General features: G+C 45.2%; 1 protein-coding gene across 1 annotated transcript in view; it reads right to left on the minus strand.

Moving 5' to 3' along the window:
* Positions 1 to 22042, minus strand: part of EIF2B2 (eukaryotic translation initiation factor 2B subunit beta) — a 73609-nt gene that overhangs the window by 18057 nt on the left and 33510 nt on the right. Inside the window, exon 3 of the mRNA XM_069208473.1 lies at positions 20932 to 21080. Coding sequence (XP_069064574.1) covers positions 20932 to 21080 — 149 coding nt within the window. The remainder of the gene's footprint in view (positions 1 to 20931; positions 21081 to 22042) is intronic.

Here is a 22042-nt window from a genome sequence, read left to right on the forward strand (position 1 = left end):
AATTGGGTTTCCTGCATGAGGTTTTTGAAATGCAATAAAGAGTTGTTTAGTCTTTCTGATGTTCTTTGTTCTGTCAATGTAATACATTAATGCTCTTTTGACATCTAATGTATGTAGTGCCCTTTCAGCTACGGTATCTGGCTGTGGAAAGAACACTGGAAGTTCCACTGTTTGATTTAGATGGAACGGTGAAATAACCTTCGTCAAAAATTTAGGATTGGTCCTTAGGACGACTTTATTTTTGTGTAGTTGTATAAAAGGTTCCTGTATAGTAAACGCCTGAATCTCGCTTACTCTTCTCAGGGAAGTAATGGCGATGAGAAATGCCACCTTCCAGGTTAGGAACTGTATGTCGCAGGAGTGCATGGGTTCAAAAGGTGGACCCATAAGTCTAGTTAGGACAACATTTAGGTTCCATGAAGGAACAGGTAGTGTTCTTGGTGGTATAATTCTCCTAAGGCCCTCCATGAATGCTTTAATGACTGGTATTTTATATAGGGAAGTTGAATAGGTAGTTTGCAGGTATGCAGATATTGCTGCAAGGTGAATCTTAATGGAAGAGAAAGCTAGGTTAGATTTTTGTAAGTGAAGCAAGTAACCCACTACATGTTCTGGAGTTGTGTGTAATGGTTGTATTTGATTAATATGGCAGTAGCAAACAAACCTCTTCCATTTACTTGCATAGCAGTGCCTGGTGGATGGCCTTCTTGCTTGTTTTATGACTTCCATACATTCTTGGGTAAGTTGTAAGTGCCCGAATTCTAGGATTTCAGGAGCCAGATTGCTAGATTCAGCGATGCTGGATCTGGGTGTCTGATCTTTTGGTTGTGCTGTGTCAACAGATCTGGCCTGTTGGGCAATTTGATGCAGGGTACCACTGATAGGTCTAGCAGCGTTGTGTACCAGGGTTGCCTTGCCCAAGTTGTTGCTATCAATATGAGTTTGAGTTTGCTTTGACTGAGTTTGTTTACCAGGTAAGGAAGGAGAGGGAGAGGAGGAAAAGCGTAAGCAAATATCCCTGACCAGTTCATCCATAGGGCATTGCCTTGGGATTGTTTGTGTGGGTATCTGGATGCGAAGTTTTGGCATTTTGCGTTCTCCCTTGTCGCAAACAAGTCTATCTGAGGTGTTCCCCAGAGTTTGAAATAAGTGTTCAGTATTTGGGGGTGAATTTCCCATTCGTGGACCTGTTGGTGATCTCGAGAGAGATTGTCTGCGAGTTGATTTTGTATCCCTGGTATAAACTGTGCAATTAGGCGAATTTGGTTGTGAATTGCCCAATGCCAAATTTTTTGTGCTAGCAGGCTTAACTGCGTGGAGTGCGTCCCTCCCTGCTTGTTTAGATAATACATTGTTGTCATGTTGTCTGTTTTGACGAGAACTATTATTGGTTGGAAAGCTTTTAGTGCTTGAAAAACTGCTAGAAGTTCTAGGTGATTGATATGCAGTTTTGTTTGATGTACGTTCCATTGTCCTTGTATGCTGTGTTGATTGAGGTGTGCTCCCCACCCTGTCATGGAAGCATCTGTTGTTATTACGTATTGTGGCACTGGGTCTTGGAAAGGCCGCCCCTTGTTTAAATTTATGTTGTTCCACCACAGAAGCGAGAGGTAAGTTTGGCGGTCTATTAACACCAGATCTAGGAGGTGACCCTGTGCTTGAGACCACTGTGATGCTAGGCATTGTTGTAAGGGCCTCATGTGCAGTCTTGCGTTTGGGACAATGGCTATGCATGATGACATCATGCCTAGGAGTTGTAATACCATGTTTGCCTGTATCTTTTGTGTTGGATACATGCGTTGTATGATGGTGTTGAAATTTTGAATTCTTTGTGGACTTGGAGTGGCTACTCCTTTTGATGTGTCTATTATGGCTCCCAGGTATTGTTGTACCTTGCGTGGCAGAATTTTGGATTTTGTGAAATTGACGGTGAACCCTAGTTTGAAGAGGGTTTGTATGATATGATTTGTGTGATTTGAGCACTCTATTAACGAATGGGCTTTGATTAGCCAGTCGTCTAGATATGGGAACACATGTATTTGCTGCCTTCTTATGTGTGCTGCGACTACTGCTAGACATTTGGTAAAGACTCTTGGTGCGGTTGTTAATCCGAAAGGCAGTACCTTGAATTGGTAATGTATTCCTTTGAATACAAACCTTAGGTATTTCCTGTGCGATGGGTGTATTGGTATATGGAAATAAGCATCCTTGAGGTCTAAAGTTGCCATGTAGTTGTGCAGTTTTAGCAATGGCAATACTTCTTGTAGCGTGACCATGTGGAAGTGGTCTGATTTGATGAAAGTGTTCATTACTCTGAGGTCTAGGATTGGTCTCAGCGTTTTGTCCTTCTTTGGTATCAGAAAGTACAGTGAGTAAACTCCTGTGTTTATTTGTGTGTTTGGCACTAATTCGATTGCATTCTTTTGCAATAGTGCCTGCACTTCTATCTCCAGGAGATTGGAATGGTGTGTTGTTAAATTTTGTGCTTTTGGTGGTATGTTTGGAGGGAATTGTAGAAATTCTATGCAATAACCATGTTGGATAATTGCTAGAACCCAAGTGTCTGTAGTGATTTCCTCCCATGCTTTGTAATAATGACCTATTCTTCCCCCCACTGGTGTTGTGTGGAGGGGGTGAGTGACATGTGAGTCATTGTTTAGTAGTAGGGGTTTTGGGGCTTTGAAATCTCCCTCTATTTCTAGGGAATTGCCCTCCTCTATATTGTCCCCGAAAACCTCCTCTATACTGTCCCTGGTAAGTGGACGGTGTTGCTTGTGAGGTGCTGGCTTGTGTGCTTTGACCCCGAAACCCCCCTCGAAAGGGCGTTTTACGGAATGTGCTGTAATTCCCTCTGCTCTGCGGGGAGTAGAGTGCGCCCATGGCTTTGGCAGTGTCCGTATCTTTTTTGAGTTTCTCAATCGCTGTGTCCACTTCTGGACCGAACAGTTCTTTTTCATTAAAAGGCATATTGAGAACTGCTTGTTGAATCTCTGGTTTAAATCCAGACGTTCGGAGCCATGCATGCCTTCTGATAGTTACAGATGTATTAATTGTCCGTGCAGCTGTATCTGCAGCGTCCATGGAGGAACGTATCTGGTTGTTGGAGATGGTCTGTCCCTCCTCAACCACTTGTTTTGCCCTATTTTGGAAGTCTTTGGGCAGATGTTCAATGAGATGTTGCATCTCGTCCCAGTGGGCTCTGTCATAGCGCGCAAGTAGTGCCTGGGAGTTCGCGATGCGCCACTGGTTTGCAGCTTGTGCTGCGACTCTCTTACCAGCTGCATCGAACTTGCGGCTTTCTTTATCTGGGGGTGGTGCATCTCCAGATGTGTGAGAGTTGGCCCTTTTCCTAGCTGCTCCTACAACAACAGAGTCTGGTGGCAGCTGTGTTGTGATGAAAACCGGGTCCGTAGGAGGCGGTTTATACTTTTTTTCCACCCTTGGTGTGATTGCCCTACTTTTGACCGGGTCCTTAAATATGTCTTTTGCGTGCCGGAGCATACCAGGGAGCATAGGCAGGCTTTGGTAGGAGCTGTGGGTGGAGGAGAGTGTGTTGAACAAGAAATCATCCTCGACCTGTTCTGAGTGGAGGCTTACGTTGTGAAATTGTGCTGCTCTAGCCACCACCTGAGAGTACGCGGTGCTGTCTTCTGGTGGAGATGGTTTTGTAGGGTATGCCTCCGGGCTGTTATCTGACACTGGGGCGTCGTATAGGTCCCATGCGTCCTGATCTTGGTCACCCTGGCTCATGGTGGTGTGAGCTGGGGAGTGTGATGGCGTTTGTGCTGGTGAAACGTTAATCACGGGCGGAGGAGAGGGTGGTGGTGTAACTCTTTTCACCACTTTTGGTTGTGGTGCTTGTTCCGTCTGGAACTCCAACCTTCTCTTTCTCCTAATGGGGGGAAGGGTGCTTATTTTTCCTGTCCCCTGCTGAATGAAGATACGCTTTTGCGTATGGTCCACATCAGTTGCTTGTAGCTCTTCCTCAAACCTATGCTTTTGCATTTGGGAGGTTAGCGAGTGCTCTTCTGTATAAGAGCCTGAAGCCGGGTCGCTTGCAGTTTGTTTCGGCATCGAAACTTTGTCTGCGTGTTTTTTCGGCTCCGAGGTGACTTTTTTCCTTTTCGGGGCCGAAACCTCTCGGCGTCGATCTGTTTCGGTGCCGCTGTCTCGGCGTCGAGCCGTGTCCACACCGGCATCTCGGTGTCGAGGCTTGTCTCCAGCACTTTCTCGGTCCCGAGAAGGCTGCGTGCCGGTGTCTCGACCGGAGTCGGACGATCTCGGCACTGTTTGGGCCTTTTTCGGTGCCGACGGTCGGTCACCGAATTTATGGGTCGAGCCATGGCCTGGTGGCAGTGGCGTCCCCTGGGCCTTGTAAATGTTTCTTTGTGTGGTTTTCGACGTCTTACTCACGGTTTGTGTATCGTCGAATCCTTCGGAGTCTGAGTCTTGGATCGAGAAGGTACCTTCCTCTTCTTGTTCCTCGAACTCCCGTTGGGCTGTCGGTGCGGACGCCATTTGAAGTCTTCTGGCTCGACGGTCTCGGAGTGTTTTTCGGGACCGGAACGCACGACAGGCTTCGCAGGTGTCTTCGCTGTGCTCAGGTGACAGGCACAGGTTGCAGACCAAGTGTTGGTCTGTGTAGGGGTATTTATTGTGGCATTTGGGGCAGAAACGGAACGGGGTCCGTTCCATCGGCGTTCTTCAGCACGCGGTCGGGCCGACCAGGCCCCGACGGAGGATCGAAAAAACTACCCCGAAGGGCACCGGAGCTCTTCGATCTTCGATGCGGTGTGGAATCTAAGTACGCCGATCCCGAATGCAACAATACCGACGAAAATCTTCCGAAATTAACTATTTTTTCCGTTCCGAAACTCGGAGCGACAGGAACACGTCCGAACCCGATGGCGGAAAAAAAACAATCGAAGATAGGAGTCGACGCCCATGCGCAATGGAGACAAAAGGAGGAGTCACTCGGTCCCGTGACTCGAAAGACTTCTTCGAAGAAAAACAACTTGTAACACTCCGGCCCAACACCAGATGGCGAGCTATTGCAGAACATGCGTATCTACAGCGACAGATGCCATCGAACACGAAGTTATGTGCAGACTCATTTCACTAGCATGTATTGTATCCAGAAAGAGTAGGCCTTCATGTACAGGACTCTGTTGATGGGGTTGCTCTATGGTCTCCAGACCTTCAGCATTACCCTCTTCATATCTCTCGTTCAGACATACTTTAATATTTAGACAAAACACATAATTTTCAAGTATATGCATATTTACAAAATCAAACACATTTCAATGTCACAATCTATACACATACCAGTTTCAATCAGAATTTATATATAACATTTTAAAAACAAAAATTTTAGCTATCCTTCCCTAGAGTTCATTATTTCTAAAAGTGCAATATACACACTACGAGTTTGTTGTCAAAACTGCTTCTGTAACATATTCCGATGCCATACATTGCCAGTCTTAAAGCCTTAGTTAGTCACGTCACAGCTTTACCCTTTTATTTAGACTGTGACAGTCACCACCTCCTTTTCAATTGACTTACGAAACTGCAAACCCCTTTTAAGGTTCCAGAGTGATTTATGGCTAGGAGACAGCTTAAGAAATACAAATAGATGACCCCCATTTAATTAGATAACCGGGATTAATTGTGTATCCAGGCATATAGCCATCCCTATCTTTCCAGTTTGTTCCCTAAAATGCTTTTTCATATTTGCAAATTTGAAAATTATAAAACAAAAACAAACATTTTTGGGGAACGAACTGGAAAGCTGGATTGATGTCTTCATACAAAATGAATACTTTGTCATCTACCTAGCTGAGTTCATTGGTTTGTATTTCTTAAGCTGTAAGCGTAGCGTTGCTAAGGCTTTCTGGCGGATGCGTGCACACTCGTTTTCAATGTGCTCCCCAGCTACTGTTTTTTGTTTTAGGTTACCACCACTAAGGTTTCTGACAGCAATCTTGTATCCTACTGCCATCCCAAAAAAGAATGGATCTGTTCGTCCAATGATGGAGGGTAAGTAAGTTATATGTCTTTTGTCAAGCTTCCACCATTCATCTGTAGTTTTACCAGCAAATCACTTGGCTCCAGGGATGGGTCTGCATCTGACACAGTACACAGTTTCCACTCCAAAGAGCAATGGCAGTGATCACTACTTATTATGTATCCCCCATTCAATTATGGAAAACTATTGTAAGAAGAAGCATGTATAGAGCATCAGTTATGGAGGTTTTCCGAGAAATATATATCTAAAGTTTTTCAACCAGATGAACGAGTTACTTACCTTCGGTAACGACTTTTCTGGTGGATACATTAGCTACCTGTGGATTCCTCACCTGATGAATACTCCCATGGCGCCAGCATTTGACGGAAATCTTCTTACTAGTCTCTGCACGTCGACGAGGACGTCACTCTAGCCCACGCGACGCCGTCTGACGTCATACAGGCAATAAGAAGTCCTCGCCGACGTGCCGATGACAGTACCAACATTTTTTACGTGCATGAGAATAATAATAATAACCCAATGCAATGAAAGAGCAAAGCAACATCTCTTAATATTGTAAATCACACAACATTGCAATAAAATAGCTGTAGATTTAATATAACCTTTTTTTTTTTTTTTTTTTTAAACAAATAAATATAATTATACATACGAATCATGTATATACCCAATATATATATAGATTTATATATAAATATACACATATATACAAATATCATACATGCAAAATGTATTGCAACTTTGAAGACCAAAAGGAGCACACTCAAGGATTGCTTGGAGAGACCAAAAAGGCAACGGGGAGGCGGGTGGGACCGTGAGGAATCCACAGGTAGCTAATGTATCCACCAGAAAAGTCGTTACCGAAGGTAAGTAACTCGTTCTTCTGATGGATACAACTACCTGTGGATTCCTCACCTGATGAATAGAGTCCCAAAGCAGTACCACGCCCGGCGGTGGGTGCCTAAATGGTCAAACCAAGAAATCCTGCAGCACTGACCGTGCAAAATGACAGTCCCTTCTGACCTCAGAGTCCAAACAGTAATGTTTCACAAAAGTGTGAAGGGACGACCAAGTTGCGGCCTTGCAGATGTCAACCACAGGAACACCCCTGGCCAAGGCCGAAGAGGCCGACTTAGCTCTGGTGGAGTGAGCTCTAATGCCCTCAGGCGGATCCTTCTTTGCCAAAGAGTAACAGATTTTAATGCAAAGAACAACCCACCTGGAGAGTGTTCTCTTGTGGACTGCCTTTCCTCTCCTCTTGCCCACGTATCCGACAAACAGCTGATCCTCCAGCCTGATATCCTTCATTCTGTCGATATAGAAGCTCAACGCCCTTTTTGGGTCCAGGCGATGTAGTCTTTCTTCCTCCTTTGAAGGATGAGGCGGAGGATAAAACGTGGACAAAGTGATTGTCTGAGCCAAATGGAAGGGTGAAACAACCTTCGGAAGGAAAGCAGCCTTGGTCCTCAACACCACCTTATCCCCATAAAACGTTATATAAGGGGGTTTAACCGATAAGGCCTGCAACTCACTCACTCTCCTTGCAGATGTTATAGCTACCAGGAATACTGTTTTAATAACCAAATACCTTAAGGGGCAAGAATGCATAGGCTCAAAAGGGGACCCCATAAGGAAAGTCAGGACCAAGGACAAATCCCATTGAGGCATAACGAATGGTTTTGGAGGATATTGATTCAGAAGACCTTTCAAGAATCTGAGACAATAGGGGATTTAAATAACGATGGTTGGTCTGGAAGACAAATGAAGGCTGACAAGGCCGACAAATAACCCTTAATGGTAGCTACTGCACAACCTTTCTGCGCTAGAGACAGTGCAAAAGACAAAACATGTGACAGATGAGCATGTAAGGGATCAATCTGTCTCTCTCCACACCACATAACAAATTTAGACCACCTATTAGCGTAGATAGATTTAGTGGAGTGTCGCCTGGCCGCTAAGATAACATCCACTACATCAGGCGGGAGAGAGAAGGAACTCAGGTTGCCCCGTTCAATCTCCAAGCATGTAGGTGCAGACTCTGGAGGTTGGGGTGTAAAACCTGCCCCTGCGACTGCGAGAGGAGGTCTGCCCTGAGAGGGAGACGGAGCGGAGGGCACAGTGAGAGTTGGAGAAGGTCGGAGTACCATACCCTCCTTGGCCAATCCGGAGCTATTAAGATGACTTGGGCCCGGTCTTGGCGAATTTTCCTCAACACTCGAGGAATCAAGGGTATGGGGGGAAACGCGTAAAGCAACTGGTCGCACCAGGTTATCTGAAACGCGTCCCCCAACGCTCCCTGCATCGGATACTGGAGGCTGCAGAATAACGGGCAATGCGCGTTCTCCCGAGTGGCAAACAGATCTATCCGAGGAAACCCCCACATCTGGAAGATTAAACAGACTTGATCTGGATGGAGACGCCACTCGTGGTCTGCCGAGAATTGGCGACTGAGACTGTCCGCACGTACATTCAAGACCCCGGCCAGATGATTTGCCACCAAGCAAATCTGATGGTCCTTTGCCCAGGACCATAGCCGAAGAGCTTCTCTGCAGAGAAGGTACGACCCTACTCCTCCCTGTTTGTTTATGTACCACATCGTGGTAGTATTGTCCGTCAGGACCTGTACCGACTGACCACGAAGGGATGGGAGGAAGGCCTTGAGAGCCAAACGTACAGCCCGTAACTCCAACAGATTGATATGAAACACCTGTTCCTCTGGAGACCAAAGCCCTTTGATCTCCAGATCCCCCAGATGAGCTCCCCATCCTAGGGTGGAGGCATCCGTTATTACCGTGGCCACTGGTGGCGACTGCGCGAACGGCTTCCCCTGTGAAAGATTGTTGCCCGCAATCCACCACTTCAATTCCACAGCAGCATCTCTGGAGATCTTGACAGTACCTTCTAAATCTCCCTTGTGTTGAGACCACTGCCTTCGGAGGCACCACTGAAGAGCCCTCATGTGCCAGCGAGCATGCGTGACCAACAGAATGCAGGAGGCGAACAGACCGAGCAGACGAAGGACCTTGAGGACTGGAACTACCGCTCCATTTCGAAACATTGGAACCAATTCCTGAATATCTTGAATCCGCTGAGGCGGAGGAAAGGCTCGACTCAATGTTGTATCCAGTACTGCCCCTATGAACAGGAGGCGCTGAGAGGGCTCCAGGTGAGATTTGGGCACGTTCACCGAAAAGCCCAGGTCGAACAACAACTGGGTTGTTGACTGCAGATGATGCGACACAAGCTCCGGGGACTTGGCTTTGATCAACCAGTCGTCCAAGTAAGGGAATACTGCTATCCCCTTCCTTCTGAGCTCCGCCGCAACCACTGACATCACCTTTGTGAAGACTCGAGGTGCTGAAGTAAGACCAAACGGGAGGACCGCAAACTGATAGTGCTGCGACCCTACCACAAACCGGAGATACTTCCTGTGCGACTTGAGTATCGGGATATGAAAGTAAGCATCCTGCAAGTCGACAGACACCATCCAATCTTCCTTGTTCAACGCCAAAAGCACCTGTGCTAGGGTCAGCATCTTGAACTTTTCCTGTTTGAGGAACCAATTCAAGATCCTCAGATCCAGGATTGGTCTCAACTGACCATCCTTTTTGGGAATCAGGAAGTATCTTGAGTAACAACCTCGACCCTTTTCCTGCTCTGGGACCAACTCTACCGCGCCCTTTGAAAGGAGGACTTGAACCTCCTGTTCTAGCAACAGGAGGTGTTCTTCTGAACAATAAGATGGGCGGGGCGGGATGAGGGGCGGGAACTCCCGAAAGGGAAGGGCGTAGCCTTTTCCCACAATGCCGAGAACCCAAGTGTCCGTTGTGATAGACTTCCACTTGTGGAGAAAACGCTGTAATCTTCCCCCTACAGGAGAGGAGTGAGTGGGAAACGGTGGAAGCCTAAGGCTGCTTCCCCTGCTGCACCCCTCCAGAGGACGAGGAAGAGGCAGAGTGCTGTTGAGAGGCTCCTCTGGTACGGACCCCACCCCTCCCCCTCCCTCTAAATGACCTATAGGGGAGGGAAGAGGCGGGTTGCTGGAACCTCCCCCGAAAGGAAGAGGAATAAGAGCCACGCCCAAATCCCCGAAACCTCCTGAAAATTCTAGAAGAGGCAGAGGAAGAAGGAGCTTGCAGTCCTAACGATTTGGCTGTGGCTCTGCTCTCCTTAAATCGTTCCAAGGCTGAATCTGCCTTGGCTCCAAACAGTCTGTCCCCATCAAACGGGAGGTCCAGCAGGGTCGACTGCACATCCGCAGAGAACCCTGAGTTTCGGAGCCAGGCCTGTCTTCTTGCCACCACAGCCGTGCCCATCGCCCTGGCCACCGAGTCGGTCGTGTCCAGCCCAGACTGGATAATCTGGGTCGCGGCAGCCTGGGCGTCCGAGACCACATCCAAAAGACCCTGGGGAAGCTCCGTGAATGAAGACGAAATATCATCCATCAGCGCATGGATGTACCTCCCCAGAATGCACGTGGCGTTGGTGGCCTTCAACGCCAAACTGCATGACGAAAATATTTTCTTGGACTGCGCATCCAGTTTCTTGGAGTCTCTGTCTCCAGGCACCGTCGGGAAGGAACCAGGCGCTGACTTTGAGGAACAGGAGGCTTGCACCACCAAGCTCTCCGGCGTAGGGTGTCTAGAGAGAAAGCCAGGGTCAGATGGTGCAGCTCGATACCTCCTGGCCACAGCCCTATGAACGGCCGAGGAAGACACCGGCTTCTTCCACACCTCCAACACCGGATCCAGCAAAGCCTCATTAAATGGCAAGAGAGGCTCAGCTGCAGCAGAGGCCGGATGCAATACCTCTGTCAGCAAATTCTGCTTTGCCTCTGCCACCGGCAAAGGCAGGTCCAAAAAACTCGCTGCCTTCCTCACCACAGCATGAAAGGAAGCAGCCTCCTCCGTATATTCCCCTGGAGATGAAAGGTCCCACTCAGGGGAAGTGTCCAGCCCACTGGCTGTATCCAGACCATGCAGTCCGTCTCCAGAGTCCTCAATCTCTCCCTCCTCTAGGACTCGCTGGTACTCTTGCTCTTCTAAAAGACGGAGAGCACGCCTCCTCGAATGAAGTCTCTCCTCGATACGCGGAGTCGACATGGCCTCCGCCGACGTCGAAGAACGGCGCCGATCTCCAGAAGCATCTGACGCCGCGTCCGGCGCCACAGGCAGCTTCGGCGCCGAGGCAGGAGCCGGAGGACGAGGTCTTGGAGCCGATGGACCAACCGGAGTCACAGGGCAAAATCCTGACTTCGACGGAGGGGCAACCTCCGGGGCCGAAACATCCGAAGCCACCGGAGCGGCCACCGACGCCGGCACCGGCGCCGAGCCCACATTCCCAAAAGGGAGAAAGGGCATAAAGGGTGCCGGCCGAAGAGGCGCAGGATCACCCAACGAAAAGGCCAAGGGCCCCGAAGGACCAGCCGGAGCAGCTCCTGGAGCCATCTGCTGAAAGATGGTATACATCGCATTAAGAAACGCTGTACTATCGGCTCCAGGAGTGGGAAAAGCCGGATACTGGGGTGCCTGGATCGAGGGCGACCCCGACGCCGGCCTCGACGTCTGCGACGCCGGAGAAAACACAAGAGGCTGCACCACCTCAATCACTGACGCCTGACCAGGTGAAGTCGGTGACGCCGGAGAGGGCAACGGCGTCGATGGATGCGGCGTGACCGTGGGGCTGACCTCCCAAGTCCTCCGACGCCGAGCCGAAGGTGACCTCGAATGAGACTCCTTGCTGGAGTGACGTCGTGAGTCTCTACGGCGCCGGGAGTCTCGATGACGCCGGTGAGACCTTGGCGAAGAAGACTTCTTATGATGTTTCTCCTTCTTCTTTGACTTTGCCATGAATAACTTGGCCTCGCGCTCTTTGAGGGCCTTCGGATTCATGTGTTGACATGAATCGCAAGTCGAGACGTCGTGGTCGGAGCTCAAACACCATAGACAGTCGGAGTGAGGATCTGTAACTGACATCTTGCCCCCACACTCTCGACAGGGCTTGAAACCCGACTTCCTCTGAGACATTGTTACCGCAGAGAAGACTACGCAGCAGACAATACACTGTAACCACGAAGGTAACAGTAACTCCCTCGAAGATAACCGTTTCGAATGCACGGAAAAAAGGGAACTGTCATCGGCACGTCGGCGAGGACTTCTTATTGCCTGTATGACGTCAGACGGCGTCGCGTGGGCTAGAGTGACGTCCTCGTCGACGTGCAGAGACTAGTAAGAAGATTTCCGTCAAATGCTGGCGCCATGGGAGTATTCATCAGGTGAGGAATCCACAGGTAGTTGTATCCATCAGAAAGCCGCACCTTGGTGGTCTACCAGCAAACACACTGCATCACTTACTACACCGCACGTGCCCTCTGAGAACCCAAAATAAATCAACTTTTACATGATGTGTAATGAGTCAGACAATATACCCAATGATGCCGCCTTTGCCAACACTGCAGCAACCCACCTTCCAATGGCAGCTGCATGTTCCCTGCCCACAGCACCAAGGCACCACTAAAGACAGCAATGCGTGCTCAGGTATCAGGTTGTGCAGTCCCCGAGCTACAACCATGGCTAGATACTAAAAATGATCCCCTGGCACCACCCCAGCCAACACTGTAGATTCAGTTTCCATTGTATCACAATTGCCTCTCCCACTATATCAGAATCCAATTCTAGTGGTACCTGCACTACAGTCGCCTACGCAATAAACAGACTCTCATGCTAGGACATCATTTGATAGTCACTGCTAAAGATGAAATACGCATTTCTGGGATTCCCTCTGATATTGTAAACGGTCAAATACATTAGCAGCTGTGCAGGGCCTGGAAAACAGTTTTAAATATACAAATCGTTTTTTGCAGAAAGCTACAAGGGGTGGGACCGGGTAGTTCAAGCTGGTATATGCATAAGGAGTTGGGTCTGGTCTTTGCATAAGAGCATGCAAAAATTGCACCTATGTTGTTGTGGATATCTCTCTGGCATGGGGAAATGTCAACTTTTAACGGAAGTCATTCAGGACTGCCTCAGTTGTGACGTAGGCCTTAAAATCCCATGGCTTAACTATATTAGATATTTAGCTTTATCAGCGGGCGCCCAGAATTATTTTTTTATCCTGAAGTGTTGAAACAGGCTGACAAAAAGACTGTGAAGGAACTGCTATTAACGGAGCTCAGTGAAAGTAGAGAAAACGCAGCCTTGGGTAGTAAGTCAGCCAGGGCCCTGATAATTTTAAATACTACTCTTGGCCCTGAACCCTTTTCCTTTGTCAGAAACCCATGGGAAAGAGTCTTTCTCACCAGGTTCAGACTAGGTTCCCTCCGTTGCAACGTATGCTTCCTGCCTGGCCAATATGAGCCATCTGCGATAAACATTTATCCATGTGACAATGCTTCGCTCCAGACATTAGAACACTTGGTCTTGTTCTGTAATTTTTATGATTCTCTTAGAAGAAGATTTCTTCTGCCCATTTTATCAATATAGCCCTGCTTTATTATATTTACAACTGCTGAATGTTTCCATGGTTACAGTGGCAGTTTCTAACTTTTTTAAAAAAGCCTTGGGCTGGAACAAGATTATGAACTTTGGGCCTTAGATTTTTATGGCTTCTGTAGATATAATATATGATTTTTTATTTAAGAATCTATGGTCGGGTTATGGCCTTTTTTCTTTTTAACGTTTTAAAGTTTTTTTAATATGTCAGATTATTCATTATATGAATTATGCAAATTGTAATGCTTTGTACTTTTATGATAATTTTTTATAATCGAAATAAAGGAATTTGAATTATATACATATATTCTTATCATTGAAAATATTTTATAAAAATAAGCATTCCAATAGTAAGCAACATTGCCCGTCTTTCTTTCTGAATCAATCCAATGACACTAAATTAGTCATAATAAAAGTAGATTACTCAGGAAACATCACTGCAAAAACATATGTTAAAAGCAAAAATAAAGCAATTCCTAACATGGTTGAGCTTTTACATTTGACAAAACTAAAACGACTACTTTAATAATTCCAGGAGTTATATTGTGGTATCATGCATAGCAGGGTCTATCAAGCGGATTGCCTTTGGAGATCAAGTGGAGAAAGGATTTATTCAGACCGAAAAACAAACTTTGCCCCGGCCCAAGGGGAGGTGAGTGGGCTATTTAGAATACATTTATATAAAACAAAATCATAAGTAGCTTTTCCTTCTCTAGCATGAGATTCTCAGGTACTCAAACAGCAAATCTAACCCCCCAGCCCCCCATATCTCAGTAGTGGGAGATCATGAGCACAGTCTGCAATATAAAAGGAGAACCATGCAAACAGAGTGTATGCAAGAAAGCTAGATCCTCAAGAGTATGAACTATGTGGTCAGAACCTATTTCACAGTTTTTAGTGGACTTGCATACTTCTGTGACTAGGGCAGTCCTTATTACAGAAACTGCTGCTACAATAAGCCTTAAGGTTACCATGCAAATGTCTGCTGGATAAATGGCAGCCATCATTGATACAGGAAATTATTCATTTGACAATGGATTATTTGACTGAAGAAAAGCCTGCGCAGCAGCTAACTTGTTGACAAAGTTGTCATTAATATTTTCTAGCAGTCAAATATATTAGTAGCTGTGCAGGACCTGGAAAACAGTTTTAAATATACATATATTCGTATTATTGAAAATATTTTACAAAAATAAACATTCCAATAGGAAGCAACAATGCCGGTCTTTCTTTCTGAATCAATCCAATGACACTAAATTAGTCATAATAAAGTACATTTAGCGGAAAACTTCACTTCAAAACCATATTTTAAAAGAAAAAAATAAAGCAATTCCTAACATGGTTAGGCTTTTACATGTGACAAAACCAATGCTGCCACTTTAATCATTCCAGGAGTTACACTGTGGTATGGTGTATGTGAGGATCTCTAAAGCAGACTGCTTTTGGGGATCAAGTAGAGAAAGGAGTTACCATGCAAGGATTCCCCTGCAAACGTCTGCTGGGTAAATGACAGCAGGTGTGGGTACAGGAAATTATCCACTTAACAATGGATTATTTGACTGAAGAAAAGCCTGTGCAGCAGCTCCCTTGTTGACAAAGTTGTCCTTAATATTTTCTAGGTAAAATCTGGGGCACGCTTTACATAGGAGGGATTGAGGAAACCTTCTGCTGGAGATTTAAGGGTTGGTAAAAAATAAGTGGTAAGTAGACTGTATAGGCAATTTTTGTAGTTTTGGTTGAGACTACTTTATCAAGAGTGCACAACACAGAAAGCTCCTCAATGCAGAAAACCATCCCATTGTTGAAATTCTTTCCTCAGTGTAGTCAGTCTCCTCAGCGTTGACAGCCCTCACGGTTGGAAGAATCTAGAATACAAGGCTAGCAGCATACATAGGTCTGATGAGGTTTTTGGCGTATTCGATGGCAGTGGGGAAGGAAAGGGAAACAAAATGGGCGGCGGGGAGGAAGAGGTAGTGCTTCAATTTAGATAGGACTTTAATTTCAGAGGGCCACCAACCAGCTCTCAGATTACAGAAGGGTACGCAACTTCCAAGGTGGAGGTGTCCTTAAATTGAAAGAGGGCACTATCCAGGATTCAAGAAACACCATTTGGGACAACCTCCCAACCCCCACTCACTCACTCACTCACTCACTCACTCACTCACCTTGTCCCCCGCCGCTCTCCAGAGAAACAAATGCTATTCAAATCCTTTTACTTACTCAGCAAATTGTGTCTAGAGGATGTGCCTTAGCATGCAGCTGCTTCACTTGTAACATTTTGGTACAAACTTCACGCCTGGCCTTGGCCCGACTACTTTGTAACTTTGGCAAAAGGTCAGCTGTTGCTCCATAGGACAGTTGTTGGATGAGAGCAGTCCTCTCCCCTTTGATCAGCTGGGCAAGGACTAAGCACTCCCGGAGAGGGAACGTTTGCACTATTTTAAGGTTGAACATTGGCTCTTGCACTCTACATTGCGGGCCACAGTGCTCCGGCCCCTGACGGCACTCGAGAAGTGGTTGGTAACAAAGTCTGCGGACAAACCACTAGTCATGGAACTATATAGTATCTTACTACATGCCTCCCCATCCTCTAAGACACCAGGGCAGAAACGCTGCAAAACTCGAAATGGGTCGGCAGCTAACCTCCAGAGAATGGAGTAAGATACACCATAGGGCTCGCCACACTGTACACAACACCGCTAACATTGAGATGGCCACCAAAATCATTATGTACTGGTATCTTACACCCCCTTCACTTGCATAAGAATGATCCTGCACAGAGCGTGGACTGTTGACGGCAGTGTGGGTCTCCTGGGCCTTTACTCCATATACTTTGGGACCTCCCTAAGTTGGCGCAATTCTAGGATGCAGTCCTTATGATATAGTACACACCTAAACACACAATTGCCCTGCTTCCCAGTTTAGAGGATCCTGGGACACCCCAATATGATCACCTTCCCGCTCAAGTCCTGCAGAGGCTGCCATATAGGCCTGGCATTAAAGCAGCCTACCAGACTATACTTGAAAATTGGGGTACCACCAAACTCCTGACACACCTGGGCTGGCTCCATCGCCTGTGGCATATCTTGGGTATGGATAAGCTCTCGTTTGTACTGATATCTCAAGGGGACTCCTACAGAGAGATTTGACGACCCTGAAACTCACGCATATCCCAAGTATTAAGGGAACTGACATGTCCAAAGTATTTGCCTATGCTCGTCTTAACTGATTTGACCCCTCCTACACTGACTGAGCCAAACGGAGAAACAGAAACTGCACATGCTAATTAGGCACGCTCTCGCAAGTTAGGAGTTTGCAAGTACCCTGGGGTGAGGAGAGGGAAGGGGGAGTTAAAGAATTGTTGAAATCCCGTGCAGTGTGTTTTATGATTATATTTCTGGATGTTGTGACGCTTGTTGTTGTAGTCTTGATGGGCTTGTATCGTTTTGCAACAATAAAAACAGATTTGAATCATAACATTTTTGGTAACATGACATGTATACTAATGAACAGTAGGTTACTGTGTATTTAAAAAAGAAAAAAACAAAAAAAAGGATATAAACCTACATTTTGTTTTTCCCCAGTGATCAGCATGGTATGTCGGTGGACTCTCACCTAGGGACCAGGTTCTTCAGGGGTATTTTATACAGAACACACCACAAAAGCTCAGAAGGACAGCCAAATGCTGCTGACTAGGTAGTGGCAATAATGCACTGCAAGGTAGGTCATTACATGGTATACTCCACTGAGGAAAGAAGAACTTTTTATTTTATTTTGGTCAATTTTTTTTTTACACAATTTCAATTACTCAAAGAGCCATGAACACAAACCACATCTATACACGCTGTGAACTACAGCCCATGTCTCTCACTTCTCTCAAGCACACTGAAAAATGCCACAGTTCGTACAGGTAGATGTCTGAAATGTCATAGCAGCATAAAGGAATTCCACCCCACTCGTAACTTCTACCCATTGTAGAGATCTGAGGCAACAGATTGTAACAAGGGCTGAAAGAACCAGGTCAATGCACTGAGCTTCCAAATGACATTGACCTTTTAGGTTTTCTCTCCCAGGCATTACTGCGTGGAAGATTTTTATTCTAATAAGGTAGCCATGAGAATTTACCAAACCTCCCTGTCCAAGATAGTTTCTGACTTTTATATAAACAAAAGGATTACTCTGTCCACGTCCTTTCAAAATCGATCATCCACAGCAGATATATTATTGCACATGCTTTGAGTACTGATGTTGCTACATTTCTATTTAAATCAAACTAAGGGCAACAGAAGTTGTTTGTGATTTATTGTCCCATATGAACAGATTTAGCTTCGTTCAAGGGACAGACTTCCGAATAGATTGCGCTCTGTAAACCTCTATGCAATCAAAAGATGAACAGACCTCATTCTGGGAAACCTAGGGCATAATTTGTAAGGGGCGAAGCTATCACAGCAGCACTGTAAGGAAAATCCCTATTTCTAACAATTGCAACTTCAGAAAACTTAAATCTCCACGCATACATTTACCAAACTCTTCTATTTGATTCAGACTGGCAGGTCCAGGGAGAATATATGTTCTGAACTTTAGACTACTATCTAGGATTTACTATTCTGTAGCCTTTCCTCCGATTCTGCTAGGGAAGGGTTTTATCTTCACTGAGATAGAACTGTTACCAACTTGAAATCCTAGCTGACCATTATGGTAATTTTCACAGAAATCATAATTAAAATTAACTAATATCTTCTCCTGCCACATTTTTAGGGTGTCAAATCGCAAAAAGACAGGATCTTAAGGTTATGTCAAAATGAACGGATGCGAGTGCCAGTATTTTCCCTTTGTGAACTTCTGCCTAACTGGCTCCGTTTCCCCATTTCCTTTACCTTTAAAAATCATTATGGAAACATAACCATAACCAACTACTTAACTTTTTAGATTGGCATTGGCTTACTATGAAGATACTATGTATTGTAAAAGGGCTCTGGGATACAGTACATCGGCAGGACAATTCAATGACAGAAAAATTCCCATAATGATGAAAATAGTAAAAAGCAACTTTTTCTGGCACTAATTAGGTCACAAGCCTCCAGTTAAGATACACCAGGCACCTTTTCGCAGATTACACAAAGGCTCTTTCCAATCCTTTCTTTATTACAACAGTAAAAGTTTTCATAACGAAGTCAGAGTTGTCTATCCCCCGTGAGGACATCTGAACACTATCCTCTATAATTTGATGGGCTTACCTCATTGAGCCTATATCTTGTTGGGGGCGAGGGGGTGTTGAAATAATGGATGAAGCAAGTGTTTAAGCCAGATTAAAAAATGTGATTTGAATAATTGACAATAAGGCTGAATCTGACGTTCGAATAAGGTCCGCACACCAGCAAAAATGAATCGATTTAAAGACCTCAGACTTTACCAGGGGCCAACAGATCCTAAGATAATCACTTGCAGTGGAAATGTAACAAGGCATGGCAATGCTTGAGCAGAATAGAAACCACACTTCTCAGAAACACTGGTATTTGTCTATTGAAGGTTACATAAATAAACTGATCCTACAGAGTTACTCAGCACTGATTTTTCCATTGAAACCCAGCTGACTATGGTACTTACCAAAAAAGGATCTTGAGACTTCTTAGAATGGTGGACTCAATGGACACAACCTACTTGGAAATTAATGGTGAAGGCAAAAGATGCCTTTGTATACGGTGATGCCTCTGCATTCTTGTGGGCCGCCCCAAGGTGATTCATTGTTTGGTGACAGCAGCAAACTGTTAGAAGCTACCCTGAGTCTTGACTGGCGAGATGGCTGGTTGATGAAATATATGACTATCAGAGTTGAAATAGTAACATCTAATTTGTAATCCTACCATGTTCTTTCTCTCCTTCCGATGTCCCTACTTGTCATGGTATAGCACTGTAAAGGAGTGTTTAGAATAAAACATGTAAATAAAATCATAATGGCTTGGAGGAGGTTGTGTCAATTTGGAGAGTGAGATAGGAAGGAATATGCATTTGATGACTGTACTTTTATGTTTGGCTAATACGGAATGTCACACTGCCCCATTAATAAACCTGACACTTTTAACCCTACTCAGTACTCTGAGGCCTCTACAGGCCTCGAAAAATCCTAAAATTTTTACTAGACCTGCAGGTCGAGTAACTTGAATAATCTACTCAACCTAACTGAAATGTACTTGACCCGTAAACTGGTCTCTAATTGGGTAATCCTAGGTAAATATTTTATTTTACAGAGCCGCCTTTTTCTTCATTCTCACCTGAGTGCACCTTCAACTACACGAGTTCAGCATTTCTGCTGTACAAAAAATCTTTTGATTTAATAAATACACTAAACGTTTGCTCCATGTATAATAAGAATCTAACCCACATTTAGGGTACACATGATCCGTAACTTGCCCCTTAGTTTACTGGCATTGCCATCAGGGCAGGGGCAGGAGTGTTTCTCAGTTAATGTTTAAACACTCACTTTTAATACATATGTTACTAAAGCATGATGTGGTAGCACACTGTCATTTACAGACAGTAAATTTCCCATGAAATGGCAAAATAACTTTCCTACGAGCTTTACTAATAAAACTACACAGTGTATTAAAAATAATCTGTGAAAACATTAATCATTTGCACATCACCAAGTAAAGTGTTCAGATTTGTTTTTATCCTATTAAAATATTTTTTCAGCCCTCAGAAGTACAAAAAATGGGCTTTCAGACCTAATGAAATATATTTTGAAATGTTTGTGCAGTTGACTTATTTATTTAATTGTTGTGTTAGGAAAAATCCGATACCCTGCAGCCTCTCATTTCACTCTCTCTTTGTACAGCAGGTCAAACAGTTCACTTTGCAAAATGCTCGAACTCTGCAGTTAGACAAGTCACCTGACCTCTTTCTCTGAACACAGAGCAAATGTGACAAGCTCAAAAGAAGTTCTACTTCTAGTACTCAAAACTATTATATCGAACTTTCACATTCTGACAATTCTTGCATAACATTCAATGCACACATCATACTCCTGGAAATAATGCCTCTGATATATTAACCATAGATGTCTTATTTGATATTGAAGCAGGCTATACGAGGACTGTAGGGATATTTAACAGTAGCTGTATTCAAACGGCCCAGGAATCTTGAGGTTTAATGCTACTCATGTGTACAACTAAAACCACCTAGTTGTCAAATTATATGAAACTAAAGATCGATCTATGCTAAATTTCCAAGTCCCTAAAAGACAAATAATTTCCAATAACATGAGAAAGCAGGGCAACTTGTAGCAGATCTTTTAGTAACCAAAAACAGGCTATACACTAAGAAATAAATGCAGGGAGTGGATTTTAGTGCAATGAAAGCTGAAATAATCTATAAAATGACTAGCCATTTTGAGCACCAGAATTTGACTTTCACTCTTACCAAGTTCTATTAGCAGCTCATTGACTGCCTCAATTACATTTGCCTTCAACAGGGGGAATGGGATGTTAAAATCCTCACAAGGCCCACCAGCTGTCAACAGTTTGTGAAGTGACTCCTGCTGATCCGTCTCCTCACTGCGACCACGGAGCCTGTAGAAATATAAGGATACACAGTAATTGATAATAGAGGGTGAAGAACAACAAACCAAGGCTTGACAAGTCTGCTGGGGCTTTTCACATGACACCTGAAGCGCACTTCAAAGAGACCTCCCTTGTCACAGTCACTTGGGCTGGGCACTTCATTTGTTCCCCCACTAGCCAGAAAGGCCCCAATCAAGGTGGGCCTCATTCATTTGAAGTCACAGCCTGTTTGACAGGTCTGCTGGATTTACATATAAAATTGGGAATGCACTTCAAAGGAGGGAAACAGAATGACAAAAACTATTTGTATGCATCCACTGTTTGGTTGCTGAAAACTCAACTTTGTTCTACTATACTTCAGTCACTAAGTTCGTTGGGGGTACATGGATTGCCTCAAACTGCGTGTTACTTACTGTCAGATGGAGAGGACACTAGAATTACCATAATAAATTCCCCACAAACAAACTTACACATACAAACACACTGAGCCTTCAGAGCCCAAATTTAGTGTTGTCAAAGACCTCAGCCATCTTGAAGATGCTCAAAGTGCGTACGGTTAGCTCTAGGAACCTTTACCTCATTGGTTAGAACATCCCCAAGGGCCATTTCCACCCACTGGCTTATGTCAGGCATTTATGTAGCATACCCAGGAACCACTACAGAACACTCGGCAACCTGTTGAAGACCAGAAGAGGACTGACCTTGCTATCAGAGACCTGAGAGGAGTATAGAAGACTGGGTCTGCTCTCCCTCTTGGAGCCCACTTCTTTGTCCAGTGCACAAGGGTCAGTAGGCTGACCTGCTGCTAAACTTACAGGTTTACAACAAGATACAGGAAGCCTTTTCCTGCAACTGCCCAGCAGCAACTGAACCTTGACTAGACCCTGCTGTTTGGCTTATACCTGACACTTTGAAAGTCTCTTATGTGCCTCCCCTGAGGTCCTGGGGTGCATTAGGTGTGTACTACTGTG

This window comes from Pleurodeles waltl, chromosome 9 (assembly GCF_031143425.1).
Source record: "Pleurodeles waltl isolate 20211129_DDA chromosome 9, aPleWal1.hap1.20221129, whole genome shotgun sequence".
NCBI classification, from domain to species: domain Eukaryota; kingdom Metazoa; phylum Chordata; class Amphibia; order Caudata; family Salamandridae; genus Pleurodeles; species Pleurodeles waltl.